The sequence below is a fragment of the Calliopsis andreniformis genome, chromosome 9 (assembly GCF_051401765.1).
Source record: "Calliopsis andreniformis isolate RMS-2024a chromosome 9, iyCalAndr_principal, whole genome shotgun sequence".
In the NCBI taxonomy this organism is placed as follows: Eukaryota; Metazoa; Arthropoda; class Insecta; order Hymenoptera; family Andrenidae; genus Calliopsis; species Calliopsis andreniformis.
Genome location: NC_135070.1, coordinates 1,292,572 through 1,309,617, shown reverse-complemented (window position 1 = coordinate 1,309,617; position 17,046 = coordinate 1,292,572). Strand labels below are relative to the sequence as shown.

The window sequence follows — 17,046 nt, the reverse complement described above, 5'->3', positions numbered from 1 at the left end:
ATAATTAACTTATCAGATTTATTAGTAGTCTGACTCCTATTTGTATGAGTTTTGAAATATTATTTAAAATACAAATTATTTGTAGTAAGTCCATTAGTACACCGCTCCCCCATTATATGGCTGTACCTCTTTCCAAATTCAATTTTGTTTCTCGCGTGTACTCGCCATAGAATCTTTCTAATTTCTGGTTGAATTTCGCATTACGTTCATTAATGTAATCAATGTCAGCATCATCGTTATGCATTCTCCTTCTGCTATATTTATCCCTCTTAGCAATCCTGAAAACAAGATAACATTAATAAATTGCTATGCTACAACAATTTTAAACATTTAGGAATGAAGTACTAACTGCTTCTCCAAATCTTGAACCATCTTATCAACAGCTTCCTTTTTATCTTCATGAAGTCCATGTAATATTGTATTTCTATCTCCATAAAAGGCTGGACCTAATTTCTCTCTGGCTTCCTCATAAGAATCCATATTTGGTTTAATATTTTTTACCAACCTATTATATTGACGTATAGCTGCCTGTTCATAATCTGAGAATCCTGGATCTGGATTCTTTTTATTTTTCTTTTTCCTTGCTATACGGTCTGCCTCTGTTGCATCAATATGAAGCAACTTTGTCCTTTCGTAGTCCTCTCCCTGATGATACAATAAATAATGTGCATAGATTTTATTTATCCATATTGAATTTTGATAACAGATACGCACAAAATATTACCTTTTCTTGAGCTGCTTTCCTCGCAGCTTCATCCTGCACTATCCATTCTGCTTGTCTTTTACGCGACTCCCAGTTTGAAGGTAATTTTTTCCTCTTATCTTCCTCTACTACTTCTTTGTGATTCTGTTGTCTAGCTTCATTCTGAACGAAGAGAAAACAATAGAAATCAGTTGGTGAGTACATTAATCCTTTGTGAACAGAATCATTTAATTTCAAATGCTTTGACTCGCTGAATATTTGACTGTATCCGTTAGTAACAGGTTAATTCCGAAGGTTAAAATTGCACTACTATTATACTCACTCTTTTCTGATGCAATTCTCGTAACCTTTTCATTCTCTCTGCCTGTTTCTCCTTAAACGATTTTTCAGTACTAGTATTCACCGTATCTGTCTCCATCGTGCTCCAAAACTCAAAGCAGAATATTTCTCAAACACAAGCTTCTGTCACGTCATGCGAGGTTAGAACGCAGTAATATTTTCGTAAGCAAAGCACAGATGAGGACTTCTAAACACGTAATAACTCCCAAAGGCTCCTACAGATGTCGCCAAATAACGGTTCGTGGATGACGAAAAAGGCGAACTCGTTTCGTCCGATTTCCGTGGCTGATGTGGTAGGGCCGATTGAAATCGATCTTCTCCTCCTCAACGAACGGGAGCGCGATAAGCGTGCGGATTATCGGAGATTCCTAGAGCGCGGTGGTATCGTCGGAATTCTCGCGTGTCGGGGAGAAGTCGGGTGAATTTTTCGTCCGCCGGTATCGAAGCTCGAGCAAGGAACCGGCCGATGAAATTTTGCGTCGCGACATTTAGCTACGTTCGCTCGCGAAGATCCGCGTTTGCGCGAACCCCGACACGGTGAAACGTGACGCAGAATTATATACACTGGCGACTGGTGGCGTCAAGGAGAGTTCGCGCTGCCCGAGCTTTTTCAGAATTTTCCCGCGGAGCGCGGCTAGGCCGCCACGAACGTTCGCGTACGGACGAATCGGAAGGGACAGCCACTCGGAGCTTCGGCACGCGGGTTTTCGTCTGTTCGGCGCGCACGCTCTCGTTCCGACCGAGAAATTAATTCTTCCCTATACTTACCGTTATGGAGACTCTCGAGTCGAGTCGCGTGTGCCGCCTCTGCGGCAAGCAATCCGGTATATCGATTAATATATTCGACAAGAACGAGAACCACGTGAAGAAAATCAACGCCGTTCTACCGATCATGGTACGTCAAGTGCATTTCATCGCATTATCTCCTCCCTTCGCTACGTGCATCTCTACGCGTGTTCAACGTATCCTTTTCTAACAATCATAAATGCCCCCACCTTGACCACCTTTTTCGCCATCAATCGAACGTGCAACAAAGTTTTTCCTTCTTGACCAGGCCATACACGTTCGTGCCCCTTGCTTTATGCATTTCGATTCATCGATTTTTCCTTTTTTCGTATCAGTTGCGATCGTTCTGACAATGAGTTCAGGTTTTCTTAAACGTATGAATTTTCAACGATTCACGGATCGTATTTACTTACGATGCCAAAAGTGAGGTTATCGTTACTTTGCGCGCCAATATGCCTCGTAAACTGTTTTAGAGAATTGCGTAAGGCGATAATGTAGCTTCTTTCTACCTCTATGTTGAATGACATTTTGAAATCTACTTTTCGAGATAGAATGGTCAGATTTTGAGGAAACAATTGAAAGTGTAGAAATTTTCATTTTAATGTTACAAGTAATATTCACCCTTGAGTATGTTTTATGACACATTTAATTGAAAGGAAATCGATATTTTCAGTCAAACTGTGCGTAAAAATTCGCATATTATTATTATTATTAAATATTTACGAGATCTTATCCAATGTATTCGACAACATCGTAATAACATACAGATAAGGAACGTGAATCGTGAAAGATTCTAAATGCTATAATAATTCTATATTCCTAAACGGAGGAACAATTTTAAATACTTAGATTATGGTCATCTTATAAAAATTGAAGACGCTTGTTACAGAATACCTACTTTAATATCTACGTGCAGATGAACACGCTGCATTCGGAGTGTTTTTTAGGCAATCCAAATTCACAGATATTACACTTAATGTTCATATTCGAACAAGTAATTGTGTACTAATTACAATTCATGATTAAAGAAAAATTTCTTATGAACAGTAGGACATGAATTGATCATTGAGCTTATTTTTTCATCTATAAGTCTGGGTCGTTTATTTTTGGTCTTTAATTCATATCTTCATATTTAAACGTGTTAATAAATGATATTAATAATAATAATAATTTTTACATTTATTAATATTTTTTACAATTATTATTATTATTATATACATACATGTATTAGTAGAGTGGAGATCAGGGTTTTGACCTTAAAATTATATTACATTTATTTTTTCGATCGAAAACATAAGTAGTTCATTCTATTGGTACCGAGGAAACTTTAGCGTGTATCGAAAAAGCTTATCTTAGGTGTACCATTTCGAGTGTAACTCAATCCTATAAAGTTGAAAGCAAATAAGTTTTAATCTGGTTCAGCTGATCGAAGTATGAAAGCCGAAAAATAATATCATCTCTTGACTAATGCGTTATTTAATTAATATACATACTAATCAACAATAGTAATGTACTGTATGAAAACTTTACCTGCGTCAAAACTGAGATCTAGAGTATCTTGAAAAGATGTGTTATTTCAAAAATTCTACAAAAAATTTAAAAAATGCGTAGATAGGCGAAAAAATGACTAATAATAAAGCAGAATTATACTATATTGTAACTTATAAAAAATGTGTAACACTTATCTTTTTTATATTGAATGGTATATAAGTACATACACAATTATTGAAAACTTATTTAGTATAATTCTGTTAAACAGAACCGTAATGTGGCACACGCTATTCATGCATTTCCAGTCCTCCTACCATCATTCCACTGTTATTATTCAAAAAATTATGATACATACACATTGTAGCAAAAGTTGTGTATGCAACTTTTCAGATTAAAACTCATCATATACCAATTATACAAGTCGATTTGAAACACCGCGTAATTGAATGTTTATAATTCTGTTCCACGAAAGAAAGGGCTTGGTGCGCAATTATCCTTCGCTTCCTTATCCTCGCGAAGATCTACACGACGCGTGCTGTGTCCCCACCTATTGCACTCATCGTATACGTTCGTTATTCTCGAGTGATCACGTCGCGTACAAGATTATGCAATTATTCGCACAGACTATGTATCCGCAGGTGCACGAAATGGACCTGCTACCGAAGCACATGTGCCATCGGTGCAGCTATAAACTAGAGGAGTTTCACAAGTTCTACGTCGACTGTTTAAAGACGGACGCGCACCTGAAGAGTCAGTTGTCTTGGATGAGGACCGAGGCACCGAAAGAGAGGGTCGGTATACCGATGGTGCACATAGAGAACTTCAAGATCAAAATCGAGCCGTTAGACTACGACGCGTACGACATTAACACTATAGATGATAATGTAAACTACATCAATTCGATGAACTCGGTGACGTACCAGTCGAACGATCTTCCGTACGCCACTTATGCACGATGTAGATGTTGCTGTGATAAAATGGACCAAAGTAATCAAACTGTACCTACTAACTACGAGACTACGAAATCATCGAGGTGCAATAGGCTGGATGACGTTGAAGCAAGTGACGGTGGTCTCGTTAACGAGTCCCAAGCTGTAAAGAAAAATCTCATAAAGAATAAAACGTGCCAGGGACGGTCTTCTCTGCCCACGCCCAATAAAAAGAATAACAAAGACACGGGGAACAATAGGTCAACTTCTAGCTTTGATTATGTAAATGACGGTAGAACAGCGTTTAACGTCAACAAGGAAGTCTCAAAGACCACAATCGTTCGCAATCTGAGGCCCAGAAAGAATTCTGTAGATTACGCAGAGACTAAAAAGAAAACTTCCGTGAAGTCATTATTGAAGTCTGAGAAGCTGAAGGCACCGTCACAACAATCGATATTCGATACGACTTGGATCAAAACAGAGAAGATGGACGACTTCGAGGGCCGCACTCTTAGGCCCAGAAAGGAAACGATCTATTATTGGGGAGGGACGAGGAAGTACACAAAATCGACAGATAAGAACCAAAGAACGCAGAACGATGTGGATCGAACGAATAAAGAGAAGGTCCGCAACATTGCAAGCAAGCTGCAGCTACCTTCGAGGAAGGTACGCAAAGTGGCGGAGGATAGGATCAAAGTTACGATAAAAGAGGAGCAGATCTCGGACCTCGATGATACCGTGATAGATAAACCAACATCGTTTTTGACGATGACGAAGGATTGCAAAGCGCTCAACTCTAGCGGTAAAGCCAATAAAATCGATGCACTGCCTACAGATTTTCTCAATGTTCAAAACGATAGAGTAAATTGTAGTATTTTCAATAACACGCAACAGGATATTAAATTCAGCATTAATGATTTGAGCTTCCCAAAGTACGTGGCAACAGGAAAATTAAAACCGGGGAAAGTTAATCCGAATCAAAATACCGAGAGTTATTTACCAAAATGTTTAAGGAGCCACGATCTTAATCTTAGAAACGGGAAGATCAGAAAAGTTGGTAGTACGAGAGAGTCAGCTAAGAAATTACGAAAAACGCTTCGAAATATGACAGACACGGGTGAATCAATTGATAGAGATGCAATGAAGACAATCACGGATATTGTTAGCACACAAAAGATTTCTACATTAATTAAGTTGAACGATAGCAACATCAAACATTACTGTGAAGAATGTAACATGCGATTTCTTAACAAAGAATTATTAAAATTACACGCATGTTATCGTTGATTGATTTACAGACCGTGGATAATGTGATCGAATAGAGATTTATTTTTATTTGAAATGTTTCTCAAGAAATAGAATCATGGATGTCACCCGAATTATCCAGGGTGCTACAGAATAGGTGATTCTATAATTAATAGCGTATAGAATGTCCACTCTTCTTGAGTACATTTGTGCAGGCATGCGCAAGATCATCTATTACTAGTCTAAACTGGTAAGGGATAGGTACCTATGTAATGTATTTTGATAATGTAAATTAGAAATGGTTAATCGTGTAATATTATTTTTACGAATACAAATGTAAACATACACGCTTAAGAATATTATGTAGATAAAAATTCACGAATCGCCTTTAAATTGTAAAAGATATATTCGTATTACATATTCATATATATTTTATGATATAGAAGAGATATAGATTCATATACATGATGTTGTGATATAAGGTGTTCCAAGTGCAAAAGATTCGTCAAATTATTATTTCATTGTACATGTCCCTCTTATGAGTCGATCAAACTAAATTTTCGATTAATGTCGTTACTTAGCAATTACCGTTTACATTTAGCAACATGAATATAAACTTTCGATCAGTTAATACATATCATTTAATATTCCTTATAAGCGAGTGTAATTCATTAAAGCCGATGTTAGATTTATGAGATTCGGGATAATTGGGACTGTACAATATAATTGACATCGATATACAATGTTTTATATATATACATGTAAATTTTGTTACTTATTTTTATTATATACTAAAATTACAGTTTGTCTTTTTCGTCTACTTATAATAATAAATAAAATACATTCTTTACAATAATTTGTTAATTGAACAAATAAAATATTACGATTGTTATCAAAATAATTCTCTATATCCCAAATTGTTAGGTTGAATAATAAATTATAATTAAAAATAGAAAAGTCATCTTTCCGTTAATTATTATCGTTTTTGTGAACAATCCTCTTACATAATTTTTTTTAGTCTTACCTTGCTTTGGGTTTCGAAGTCTTTTAAATACGGTACTGGACAGGTGAGGTCGCTGTAAGCGATCATTGAGCGAATTAAAACTGACAAACAAACAAAAAGTACGGCAAGTGTCAAACGATTCAAAAGATGATTGATCAATTTAATTGTAACGTTTGTAAGTGCTATTAGCAAAACATCCGAATGTCCTCAAACTCAAAGAAGTCTCCTCGCTTTGAGGATGTAAGTTATATCGTTTGTTATACTAATTGTGTTAACCTGTCTAGTTTCACAAAATCGGTTTACTGTTCCTGTCACTTCAATGATTTAATATTAAATTAAAATGTTTTCGTAAAAACAGTTTTAATTGATAAAGAGGAGTACCTTACAGTTATTATCTTCTTAGTTGTAATTCTGTCTTTCTACATATTTAATTTGTATGCAGTTAATATCAACTGAAGATGATACTTTGGGTTCATCTATCAGCCTTAGTGTGGGTGAAAATTCAATTAGAATAAAAGAGAAACCAAAAGTGATCAAGGAAAATGAACAAGATGAAAAGAATGACAAGGAGAAATGGTGGTTAAAGAAGCCAGAGACTAAGCTTGAAGTTTCTAACGCAGCTCCAAGTGATGCAAATATGAAACAGTCTCCATCCCCTTCGCCTGATGTAAGCTCATCGATGAAAGAGTTTTTGGAGAAAGAGAAAATGTGCAAAGTAATTAAAATAGTAATATTTTTTATACTTTTTCACTAAGCGAATTGAAAAATTTAATATTTTCTTCCTTGTAGGCCATGCATAAAAGTGAAATTGAAATGAAAGACAAAGATGATACCTTGTGCGATATTTTGGCTTCTGCAGCTTTTGATAAATATCCATCAGACTTTGAGAGTAAGTAGTTTCATATATATTAATGTTTTCTATTTGTTAGTTTCTCAAATATAAAACTGCTACAATTTCTAATTTTTCACATAGATGCAACTGATGAAGATATAGGTAGCATTTTAGAAGAAATGAGTAAAATTGCTGGAGCTCTTAGTCCAAATTCAGCTCCTGATCGTACAAAATCTAGGAATATGACTAAGAATTCTACGGAAGAGGAACAGTCTTTACAGGAGTTACTAGAGGAAGCTGAGAAGCTTGTACGAAAAAATAGCACTAGTTTATCCAAAAGTGGATCAAAATCTGATACTTTAGTACCTGAGAATCTTTCAGAGGATGTAGAAAGTCTTAACCGAGTTAGGCAATTAGAAGCAGATATCTTTCAAATGATAGAAGAGGAAGTGCATAAGGAAACAGAAAGAATAAAAAAAAGTCCCAAATATGAGAAAAAGAGGGATAACAGTCCTGGATTTGAAATTATTTATGAAAATATGAATGGGTTAAAAGCTCCAAAAACATTGGAATTACAAAGAAGAAAATTTGAAGAACAGAAAGTAGAAGTGTCAAGTAGTTCTGATTTGGATGACCCAATTGAAAGACATTCAAAGTCAGAGGAATTAAAAAGTACAAGAAAAATAGAATCAGATAAAGATAATTTACAGAAAGAGATAACCGATGTAGATAAGGATTTTTTTGAAGATTTATTAAAGAGATCTAAAGAAAGAGCTGAAGGTGGTATGTCAGGTAGTTCAAGCTTTGGACAAGAAGATTTTTCACATTTTTTGAAACTTTTGCAAGGACAAACTGACAAAAAGGAACAGCAGTCCAATGAGTTTAATTCTGCAACTATATTTCTTCCGAAATCTACAGATCAGAAAATATCTGATCTAGAAAAAGATCCTGCAAATGATAAGAGTCCTGTATTTCCAGAGAAAGAAATTTCAGATATATTAGAAAAAGAATTGCCTCAACAGAATGATTCTAAAGAGAAACATGAAATAGTTGAAACGGATTCTAGTTTAGGTGAAGAAGAATCTAAACGTTCTCAGAATAGTAGTAATAATCAAAATGAATTAACAACATCTAATAAAAAAGATCAGTTATCTCCAAAAAAGATAGTTACATCAAAGGAAACTAAGAAAGGACTTAATTCTAAGGAGGAGTTGTATACAGTTGGCCTCACACCAAGATTAGAACTGTTCGCTGATACAATTCCAAAATTGTTAGCCGAAAAGACCATGGAAAGTGCAACACAACAGGACAAAGAAACTACAGAAGATGCAAAAGCAGATGAACATAAAACCATATCAAATTGTGAGATTAAAGCCAGCGTAATTACAGCAACTACACAACGCAGTAACTTAAAACGTGAATCCATCCATGTGGCTAGTGCATCAAATGTGAAACAGCAGAAAAAAGAAATAAAGTTTTCTAAGTCAAGAAGTTACGATCAGATATGCAAAACATCATTTAGAACTTCTGTAGAAAATTTGAGAGCAAACAAACCTTTAGATACAGGAAAGAAACCTGCCAATTCTGTAATGAGACGTTCGCCAACATTGAAGCCAAAATTGCAACCTACTGTTAAACCAATTACGAAAATTCTTCCTAAATCAAAACTTCTTCCAAAGCCAAAAAGGGATCCTATTAAGACTGGTTCTACTCCTGCATTGTCTTCCACGTATAAAAGCTCCTTAACGAAATCACCAGATAGTCATATCAAGACATCTACGATGATTGGCGATACGAAGCAAAATATAACAAAGCAGAATTGGGAAATGTTATGTAAAGAGGAGAGGCACAAGAATGCTCTTCTAAAACAACAACTAGAGTCTGAAGCAAAAATGTACAAAAACCAAATGGACAATATGCGTGTATCCTTTGAGGAAGAACTGTTTGCATTGAAGAAGCAAAATATAATTTTAAAAGCAAAGGTAGATGAACTTTCGTTGAGTGACAAACGCCCAGAACCTCCACCGAAAAAAGAGACGAAGGTTATTCTTCTGGAAAAAGAGTTAGAGAAACAAGAGAACATGATACGCACTTACGAAATGGAGAACAAGAAGTTGATACGCGATGCGAGACGTATGCAGGAAGAAATGAAACAGTTACAGAAGCAAAAAAGCACGGCATTGGAATCGGGTAAAATGCAAGAACTTGCTGATAGGGTAAAAGATCTCGAAGAAGAAACTTTGAAACTTAATCTGGAAGTTTCAGAACTTCGAGAGAAAAATGCTGATTGGGCATTAAAGAATGAAGATTTGAATCAGCAGAACAGTCTTTTGAACGATGAATTGGAGATGTTCAAGGAACAGTTGCAAACGAAAAACAACTTCATCACTACTCGATTGCAAGCTATGACTACAGCAGAACTAGAATTGAAGAAGCAATTGGAAGATCTGACAGTAAAATTAAGCTCCAAAACGGAACAGCTACGAGTAGTGAAACAAGAGTTTGACAGGCTTCAACAAAATATACTTCCACTGGAGAAGGAACTGTTGGAGCTGAGAGTAAAGGAAGGAAATCTTCAGGAGAAGTTACAAATAGCTAAAAGTCATGTAGAACGCGAGAAGCAACTGACACAAAAGTTAAAAGACCAAGTGATCCTCGATAGTAAAAAAATTACAGACTTGAATAGGCAAGTGCGGGAAATGGAAAGGATACTTAAAAGGAAGAATCCTGACTCCGTATCTGCGCTTATATTAACAGCGAATTCAGAGCAGGAGAAGATCGGTACAGAGAAAGTAAAGTTGTTAGAGGATCGAATCACTAGTTTGGAAAGCGAAATCAAGGCAAGGGACGATTTAGCACAGCAAAAACTAATTGAATTCCAGAAGAAGTTCTCTGATATGAAAGAGAAATACACTACACAGATAATGGAGCTAGAGAACAAACTCTTTGAAGTGAATGTCAAAGATCGTAAAGTATATAACGACATGTTTACTCAAACAGCATCAAAACTTGTAGAAAATAAGAGTGTTGAAACTATTAGAAGGGAAGAGAGAGCTGGGTCGTTTGAGAAAGAAGATAAGAAGGATCAGAAATCATCAACTAAAACAGTTCCTAAGTGTCAGGCTGTTAAAGAGGATGCCCATCTCTTAGCTACAATAAGAGGATTGAAATTAGAGCTGGCAAATAAGGACAAATCAGTTTCAAAGCTCACCAAAGAATTTCAGGAACTACAGAAGACTAATAGAAGACTGCAAAAGGAAAGGGAGAAATTGTTGAACGACAGAAGGACTATCAAGACCATGGATTTCGAGAAAATGAATCGCGGTATGGTTTCCTCGGATTCAAAGTTACTGACTTTGAAAGCTGCTGAAGGGAACGACCAAAACTCAAATGTCTATCAAAATGGACACATGTCTGACTCGAACACACAGCGTCTATCTGCTTCTGTACAAAAGCTCTATGATCCCATGCATTATACTGAGAATGGCGATAGTAATCTTGTAAAGAGATTAACCGATGAGAATGATATCTTAAAGGAAGAATTAAGCAAGATGAACAAGGACTACATGGCTTTGAAGAATAAACGACTGCATGACTTGAATCTTTTGCAAGAAGAACACGAACGTGAGATGGCCACTTTGCTCAAAGAGTACAGCGTCAAATTTGGAGATTCTAAAGTGGTAAAGTTACAGGTTCGTAGTATTACGTGCAGTATTAACTAGTACCTTTTATATTTCTAATTACTTCTTATAAATTCTCAAATGCTTGCACGTAGTACTTCAATTTTTTAATAAATAGTACTAAATTTTGGATTGCCTTTTTTTTATAGGGTCAAATAAATACGCAAATAGCTGTGATATCGCACTTAAAGCAGCAAATTGAAAAGTTAAGAGATTTCAAGGAACAAGTGGTCGTTCTGAAGGCTGAACGGGATCACTTGGAGAATAGAGTGAAGACGCTAAATGAGAAAGTCAAGTATTTATCAACGCCGGTATGTAATTATTTGTGCGTGCTATGGCTTTCTAGTTTTATTCCTTGATTTATAATAAATATTTACTTTTACTTTTATTTTAGGGCACAGAACAGTTACAATTGTTACAGGATAAAATAACAATCCTTCAGCAACGACACGAAAGTCGAGAAATGACTCTTCAGACAATGGTGCGCGATTTACTTCGAAATAGAACGCAGTGTAAAGACTGTAAGAACGAGAAAGGTAAAAATCGACAGTTATGCTATTTTCGGCAAGAACTTGATCATATCTTGGGAATGCTGCAAGAAATCGCTAACGTCCACTGATTTTATAAATCGAGCTGGGTTTAATTTTAAAGCGACGTTTGCGAGGAGTTAACAAATATCAGTAGGATGTAATTATGCGATCTAAACGAGACATTTCTTGACTTCGTTAGTGGGCATTGTAATTATTCGTCCGAGCATGCTGGAAGGTAATGTACGTTTCCATTAGGAAAAGTTATTATATTGTTAACTACTTCATATTGTAAGCGTGATTTAAACTTACCGTTATAACGATTGGTCGACGTATGTGTAAGGCAACAGTCAGTTGTACAAAGTGGCCACTATTGCAATATCTTTAGTTTTATTTGAGATACCAGTGAAATCATATCGATCCTAGGGAAACTCGCGAGTAACGTCTCGACTGGGATCACTGCCAAAGATTAGAAAAAGAAAGAAAAAAAGAATGGACGACGAAGTTACTGTTTTATGGTAATTTATCGTTGACATTTCTTCTTGCCAGTATCTATAATTGGAGTAGAATTGTATGATAGTCGGATATCAAATGAAGACATATAGAAATATTTTGATCTATATTTACCGAAAGCAGACTTTTTATTTATCTATTGATGTAGGAGTAAAAATTGAATCGGACTGCTATAGCTTTAGCCTTGTACTTAATAATTATTAAGACGATTTGACGAAGATGAGAAAAACATAAAAAAGAACGAAACATCTTCCAAAGTTACGTAGAACATAGTTTTTTACATGAGGCTTTTTTGAGATCGCGCTGTATATAAGCGTTCATATTACTCGTTTAAATAATCGTATTTATTTCCTATTTATATTCGCCCATTTTTCGCTATCAACGAATCCATCTGTATGTGAGAGTTGTAGAAGTATCCATGATTAAGCGTCTTATCAAAAATCGATTGGACCCTATGCACTCACGAGGAACAAAGCATACGCACATCGCACAAATCGACGTGTACTGACAATGCAAAAGTTTTCGTCAAAAGACGATTATTCATACTCATTAAATGTTTTAAGTTTGCTTTCATGATGCCATCTATTTTTATCAAATTATTATAGTCACACCGAGTGTAGTTACTTCTTTAAGACTGGATGTACACATTAATACCACCATGTTTTTTTATAGCTACATAATTTTAAGCTAAACCGTCGCAATGTACAAAACTATGAGATTATGACTTTAATAAATTACTTATCTTCTCTTTGATTATTCTATCCGATGTGTATGAGATTAAATTAGTGTTTTTGTTGTGACGATGTTTTAAGGGTACTTTAGCATAATAAATACATTTTGTTTGACTTTGATCTGAACAATTTATTCGGACAAAATATATCTTTTTAAATACATGCGATACATTTATGCCTCTCTACGCAGGAAACGTTAACTGTACATTAATATACAGCCAGGGAATTGTTAGACGACGGTACACAATGCAAGGAACTATTATACTAGAAGAGTGACTAGAAGCAGATCGTGGAAGTAGCGGATTGTTGTCTTCTTCGTGAGTGAACTAGCTCGTTCATCTACCATACGATGAAGCGTGGCGCCTGTCTGACGACGTTGCTGCAACAAGTAATTGTATTTCATGAATCTTGATAGTCAACTTTTTATGTTATCGATTCTAGGTATTTCGCTTACCTAATGAAAGACCTTTTGCCGGAGAACATGGAAAGACCGTAGATCGCGCAGAGGCCAATAATGAATGCTTGGCGTATAACTTCCAACGTCAAATCATCTTTCATGAAATTCTTTTGTCTCGTGAAACTTGGAACATCTAATATCCTGGCTCTTGTGAATAAGCGAGTATTCGGGGACACAACAGAGGCACGGAATAGTTGAGTATCTAAATCTTTGTCTGAGAAACGGGCAAGATCGACTGATCTAGATCGTCTGGTATCAATCAGAGTTCTGCCGCGAGAAGCTGCCAATGGTACACGAGTTCTATCGGTCAGTCTTTGTTCTCTTTGGATCGTTCGATCAGATGCAGGAATAGTAGCACGTGTTCTTTGTAATCGGCTAATATCGAGCCTCTGCCGAAGAGATGAATCCAAACCTTGTCGATTAATCCTCTCCTGCATAACACGACGATCGGCTCTAACTTCTTCACGATTTAAGGAATCGAGGACAGTGGATCTCCTTTCCGAGGACCTGTTAGAGTTGACTAATGCCCGACGTTCTGATCTTCGGTCATTGGAAAGATTCCTGGTTCGACGTTGTTCCAGGTCGCGTCTAGAAGCCTCGGATATCCTGGCAAGACGAATTCGAGAGTCACGTGATTCACGAGCTAGATTCAACCGATCTAGTCTCTCCCGTTGTTCCAAATCATCGACTTTAGTGCGTTCCAGTGACTTGATAGTTGAAGAGTCGCGTCTCACGTTCATTCTGCTGCTTAAATGGCGATCCAATCGGTTGATTTTCTCCCTTCGTTCATTAGTACGTTCTCGTTGTTCTGTCCGTCCAATAGATAAACGATCTATATCAAATCTAGAATCCCGTTTCATTGTGACCTGTACACGGTTTCGTCTGTCATTGTTTGTTGCAGTACGATCGTTCCTGTTCGTACGAGTGTCTGTAGATCTAAGCTCCCTAGATCGCACAAGCAAATCACGTTCTCTAGAGGCTTCGTTTACACGCGACTGCAATCGGTTTCTTTCACGTCTTTCCACATCCATCGATCTTTTCGATAACTTTTGGTCAGCAAAGCGATCTACATTTCGCGAATTCTGTCGTTCCAGGGGTCGAGATTGTCGTGTGCTAACGCGAGCGATCAAAGTTCTTTCAAAACTGCGAGAGGATCGAGAATCAAGTTGCCTAGCATTTTCAGTCGTTCGAATTACAGATCGCCTATCTTGGTCCCGTGAAACAGAATATCGAGATCTTTGTCTGTCATCTTGAATGGATCGAATATTTCGCCGATTTTCTTCAGAATTTAAGCGATTTTCACGGACGACTCGAGCAGGTGACTGACGATCTTCAACTCGACGGTTCATTCGATTTTCGGAAACGGCACGGTTAAGTAACCTTTGACGATCCTCACGAGTATTTTCTCGTTTTTCGTTAGCGCGACGATCTAAACTTAGTCCTCGGCGGTCGAGGGTACGGAACCTGTGTTTTTCAGTCTCGAGTTGATTTTCACGGCGTGTTTGACGATCTAAAGTTCTTTCACGGCGTTCTACAGCTTGTGAAGTGTGTTGTCTAACGTCGAGTCGGTTAAATCGGTTAGTGCGTTCGTGGCGTGCTTGACGGTTTAAAACTGTATCGCGGCGTTCTGTAGATCGTAAATTACGTTGTCTAGAATCAAGTCGATTGTCCAGGCGACTAATATGTTCGCGGCGTTCTGTAGATCGTAAATTACGTTGTTCAGAATCGAATCGATTGTCCAGGCGGCTTTGTTCGCGGCGTTCTGTAGATCGTAAATTACGTTGTCCAAAATCGAGTCGATTGTCTAAGCGGCTAATGTGTTCGCGGCGTTCAGATGCCCTGCGTTCAACAGTTTCGCGATTTTGTCGACGATCGAAAGCAGCAGGAAGCCTCCGTTCAGTGCTTCGCGATCTACGGTCCAAGGATTGAGCAACAAATCGAACGTCGTCGAAGGTCTGCGAACGGGAAAGTCGAACCGTGGGATCTGATGAACGCCTAGATGATGTTCGATCTTCATTCCTAGTCCTGAACCTCGATTCGAGAGTACGCCTGGAGACGTCGATGCTTCTTTTCTGCCTGACCAGTCTGTCTGTGCCAAGGAAGTTTCTTCTAGAGTCTAGTCGAGCTTCAGAGAGACGGTCCAGACTCTGTGATCTAGAGATCCTGGTGTCAATCGGTGTCAAGTTGGATCTAGAGATTCGAGTGTTTGCAGATGGTTTCAGAACTCTGGTTTCGTCTTGCCGGAGAGTTGAGAAAAGAGGCATCTTGGTAAACGGATTCAAATTTGGGCAGGCATCCACTCTAAAAATATGAAGGATAAAAACAATGTATGATAGTTTAATAGTATTTTTAAATTATTTCAAATATTCAGAAAAATATAAAGGATTATTTTTTTACTCGTGAGGAGCTCGATGTTCTAGTTCAGGTCCTGCTAAGCTTCCTGCGCGACCTTCTTTGTCTCTGGAGACCAGCCCAAGTGTTAGGCAGGCGAGGGATACGATTAGAAGACCAACGTACTGCCAAGCTCGCACTGGCAGCGCGACGTGTCTTGTGCGCCGCATTCTTCAAAACAAAAATGAAATTTTTGTTATTCTTCTCTCAAATTATTGCGTATTTCAATATTTTCGTATTTTTCTCTGTAACTCACCTGTATATTTTTGTTTCTCGATCTGTAAGTATTCTCGGTGTTTCACCAGTTGTGTAGACTTCTTGTTTCTCCTAGGAGCTTCGGAGAGCTGCTGATGCTTCGAGACCCAAGGAGTCGGGCTTTTATACTCGCAGAGCTCGACCACAATTCGATACAAGTTCAATTTACCGCTTATCAGTACCGACCACATGGGACCCCATGTACTGATACGTGAAAATCACCGTGAATGAAATCGGTATCGAACGAAACCATCGCGAGCGCCCCCGTAATCGGTTAACCATCCAGAAAATTGCGAATCGGGACACCTGTGTGGCAGCTGATATGTCGGTTACCCGGTTGGCGCGTGGGTGAGCTTCAAAGCGGTTGTTAGATCGATTTTAAGCAATCCAGACCAATTCCTTTGACAGTTTTTCAAGCCAAGATTGACTACTTATAACATAAAGTGTGTCTTCTATTGTTAAATTGAAATTAGTATTACTGCAAGCTTTTAACTAACAATGAGTCATCAGTCCGCATTATTTATACGATTGTGAAATATCTTTTAATACATATATAACATGTCTGTAAGCTGTAAGGCAAAACGACCTATATCATATTTTCAAAAAATTCGAATTATGGCTTTAATAACTCCTATATCTGTCTATATTTTCAGACAGAAGGAAGGACATTAAAAGAATTTCTCTAGGTAAAAATAAGAATTCGAGAAGACACAAGTTCATAAGATATGATTGAAATTGAATACTGTAAATGCCAATATCTCGAAAACAAAAACATGTACTTAGATCAATTTACATTTTAACTCTAGATATATCAGGTTAAATGATACCGAGAAACCAATTTCATTTTTACAGATTCGTTTATTTTTTATACAAAATTCATATAAAATACGCGAGGAGGAATTCGTAGCGCGTGCACCATTATAAATACATTCGTCGTATATTTACATTATATTATATTATATCATATATATTTATATGTATATACACACACAGGATGTTCCAAAATAATGGAACAAGTTAAACGGGCATCGCCTATGTATAAAAAACCGGTCTTTAAGCACTTTGCAATTAAAGTTTTCTTTCGTCCCATTATCTTGGCGTACCCTGTATATATATAAATCGTATTGGAACCGTCAAAATTTTTCGAAAATTTTGCCGTCTCTC

The 17,046-nt window shown here is 37.1% G+C and overlaps 4 protein-coding genes across 6 annotated transcripts; 2 read left to right on the top strand and 2 right to left on the bottom strand.

Moving 5' to 3' along the window:
- Window positions 1–86: 86 nt before the first annotated feature.
- On the bottom strand, window positions 87–1,772 carry LOC143183849 (pre-mRNA-splicing factor Syf2). Its single transcript, XM_076385605.1, has 4 exons — window positions 1,026–1,772; window positions 725–865; window positions 350–645; window positions 87–278 (listed from the first exon to the last, which is right to left on the bottom strand). Exons 1-4 carry the CDS (start codon window positions 1,119–1,121, stop codon window positions 113–115), a joined length of 699 nt encoding a protein of 232 aa, XP_076241720.1. The 5' UTR covers window positions 1,122–1,772; the 3' UTR covers window positions 87–112.
- Window positions 1,705–5,551, top strand: LOC143183848 (uncharacterized). The gene is made up of 2 exons (XM_076385604.1): window positions 1,705–1,937; window positions 3,958–5,551. Exons 1-2 carry the CDS (start codon window positions 1,815–1,817, stop codon window positions 5,533–5,535), a joined length of 1,701 nt encoding a protein of 566 aa, XP_076241719.1. The 5' UTR covers window positions 1,705–1,814; the 3' UTR covers window positions 5,536–5,551.
- Window positions 5,552–5,634: 83 nt separating this feature from the next.
- On the top strand, window positions 5,635–12,899 carry LOC143183845 (uncharacterized). Of its 3 annotated transcripts, none has more exons than XM_076385595.1 (6): window positions 5,635–5,743; window positions 6,939–7,211; window positions 7,286–7,385; window positions 7,470–11,020; window positions 11,158–11,319; window positions 11,403–12,899. In XM_076385595.1, the coding sequence occupies exons 2-6, from the start codon at window positions 7,134–7,136 to the stop codon at window positions 11,625–11,627; spliced, it is 4,116 nt and encodes a 1,371-aa protein (XP_076241710.1). In that variant the 5' UTR covers window positions 5,635–5,743; window positions 6,939–7,133; the 3' UTR covers window positions 11,628–12,899. The 3 variants fall into 3 exon arrangements, with proteins under 3 accessions (XP_076241710.1, XP_076241709.1, XP_076241708.1); XM_076385594.1 differs by lacking the exon at window positions 5,635–5,743 and adding an exon at window positions 6,620–6,736 and having other exon boundaries at window positions 7,470–11,008; XM_076385593.1 differs by lacking the exon at window positions 5,635–5,743 and adding an exon at window positions 6,620–6,736.
- LOC143183846 (uncharacterized) lies at window positions 12,884–16,001 on the bottom strand. The gene is made up of 4 exons (XM_076385596.1): window positions 15,884–16,001; window positions 15,634–15,798; window positions 13,234–15,537; window positions 12,884–13,158 (listed from the first exon to the last, which is right to left on the bottom strand). The coding sequence occupies exons 2-4, from the start codon at window positions 15,795–15,797 to the stop codon at window positions 13,119–13,121; spliced, it is 2,508 nt and encodes an 835-aa protein (XP_076241711.1). The 5' UTR covers window position 15,798; window positions 15,884–16,001; the 3' UTR covers window positions 12,884–13,118.
- Window positions 16,002–17,046: the final 1,045 nt, after the last annotated feature.

Bases quoted from the DNA above. Each gene is read 5' to 3' on its own strand.
- LOC143183849 (XM_076385605.1), bottom strand. From the start codon at position 1,121: ATGGAGACAGATACGGTGAATACTAGTACTGAAAAATCGTTTAAGGAG. The intron at 866-1,025 runs GTGAGTATAATA...CTCTTCGTTCAG, and splicing joins GAGAATTGCATCAGAAAAGA to AATGAAGCTAGACAACAGAA. The intron at 279-349 runs GTTAGTACTTCA...TCTTGTTTTCAG, and splicing joins GTTCAAGATTTGGAGAAGCA to GATTGCTAAGAGGGATAAAT.
- LOC143183848 (XM_076385604.1), top strand. From the start codon at position 1,815: ATGGAGACTCTCGAGTCGAGTCGCGTGTGCCGCCTCTGCGGCAAGCAA. The intron at 1,938-3,957 runs GTACGTCAAGTG...ATGTATCCGCAG, and splicing joins ACGCCGTTCTACCGATCATG to GTGCACGAAATGGACCTGCT.
- LOC143183845 (XM_076385593.1), top strand. From the start codon at position 6,698: ATGTCCTCAAACTCAAAGAAGTCTCCTCGCTTTGAGGAT. The intron at 6,737-6,938 runs GTAAGTTATATC...ATTTGTATGCAG, and splicing joins AGTCTCCTCGCTTTGAGGAT to TTAATATCAACTGAAGATGA. The intron at 11,021-11,157 runs GTTCGTAGTATT...TTTTTTTTATAG, and splicing joins CTAAAGTGGTAAAGTTACAG to GGTCAAATAAATACGCAAAT.
- LOC143183846 (XM_076385596.1), bottom strand. From the start codon at position 15,797: ATGCGGCGCACAAGACACGTCGCGCTGCCAGTGCGAGCTTGGCAGTAC. The intron at 15,538-15,633 runs GTAAAAAAATAA...TCATATTTTTAG, and splicing joins GAACATCGAGCTCCTCACGA to AGTGGATGCCTGCCCAAATT. The intron at 13,159-13,233 runs GTAAGCGAAATA...TACTTGTTGCAG, and splicing joins GGCAAAAGGTCTTTCATTAG to CAACGTCGTCAGACAGGCGC.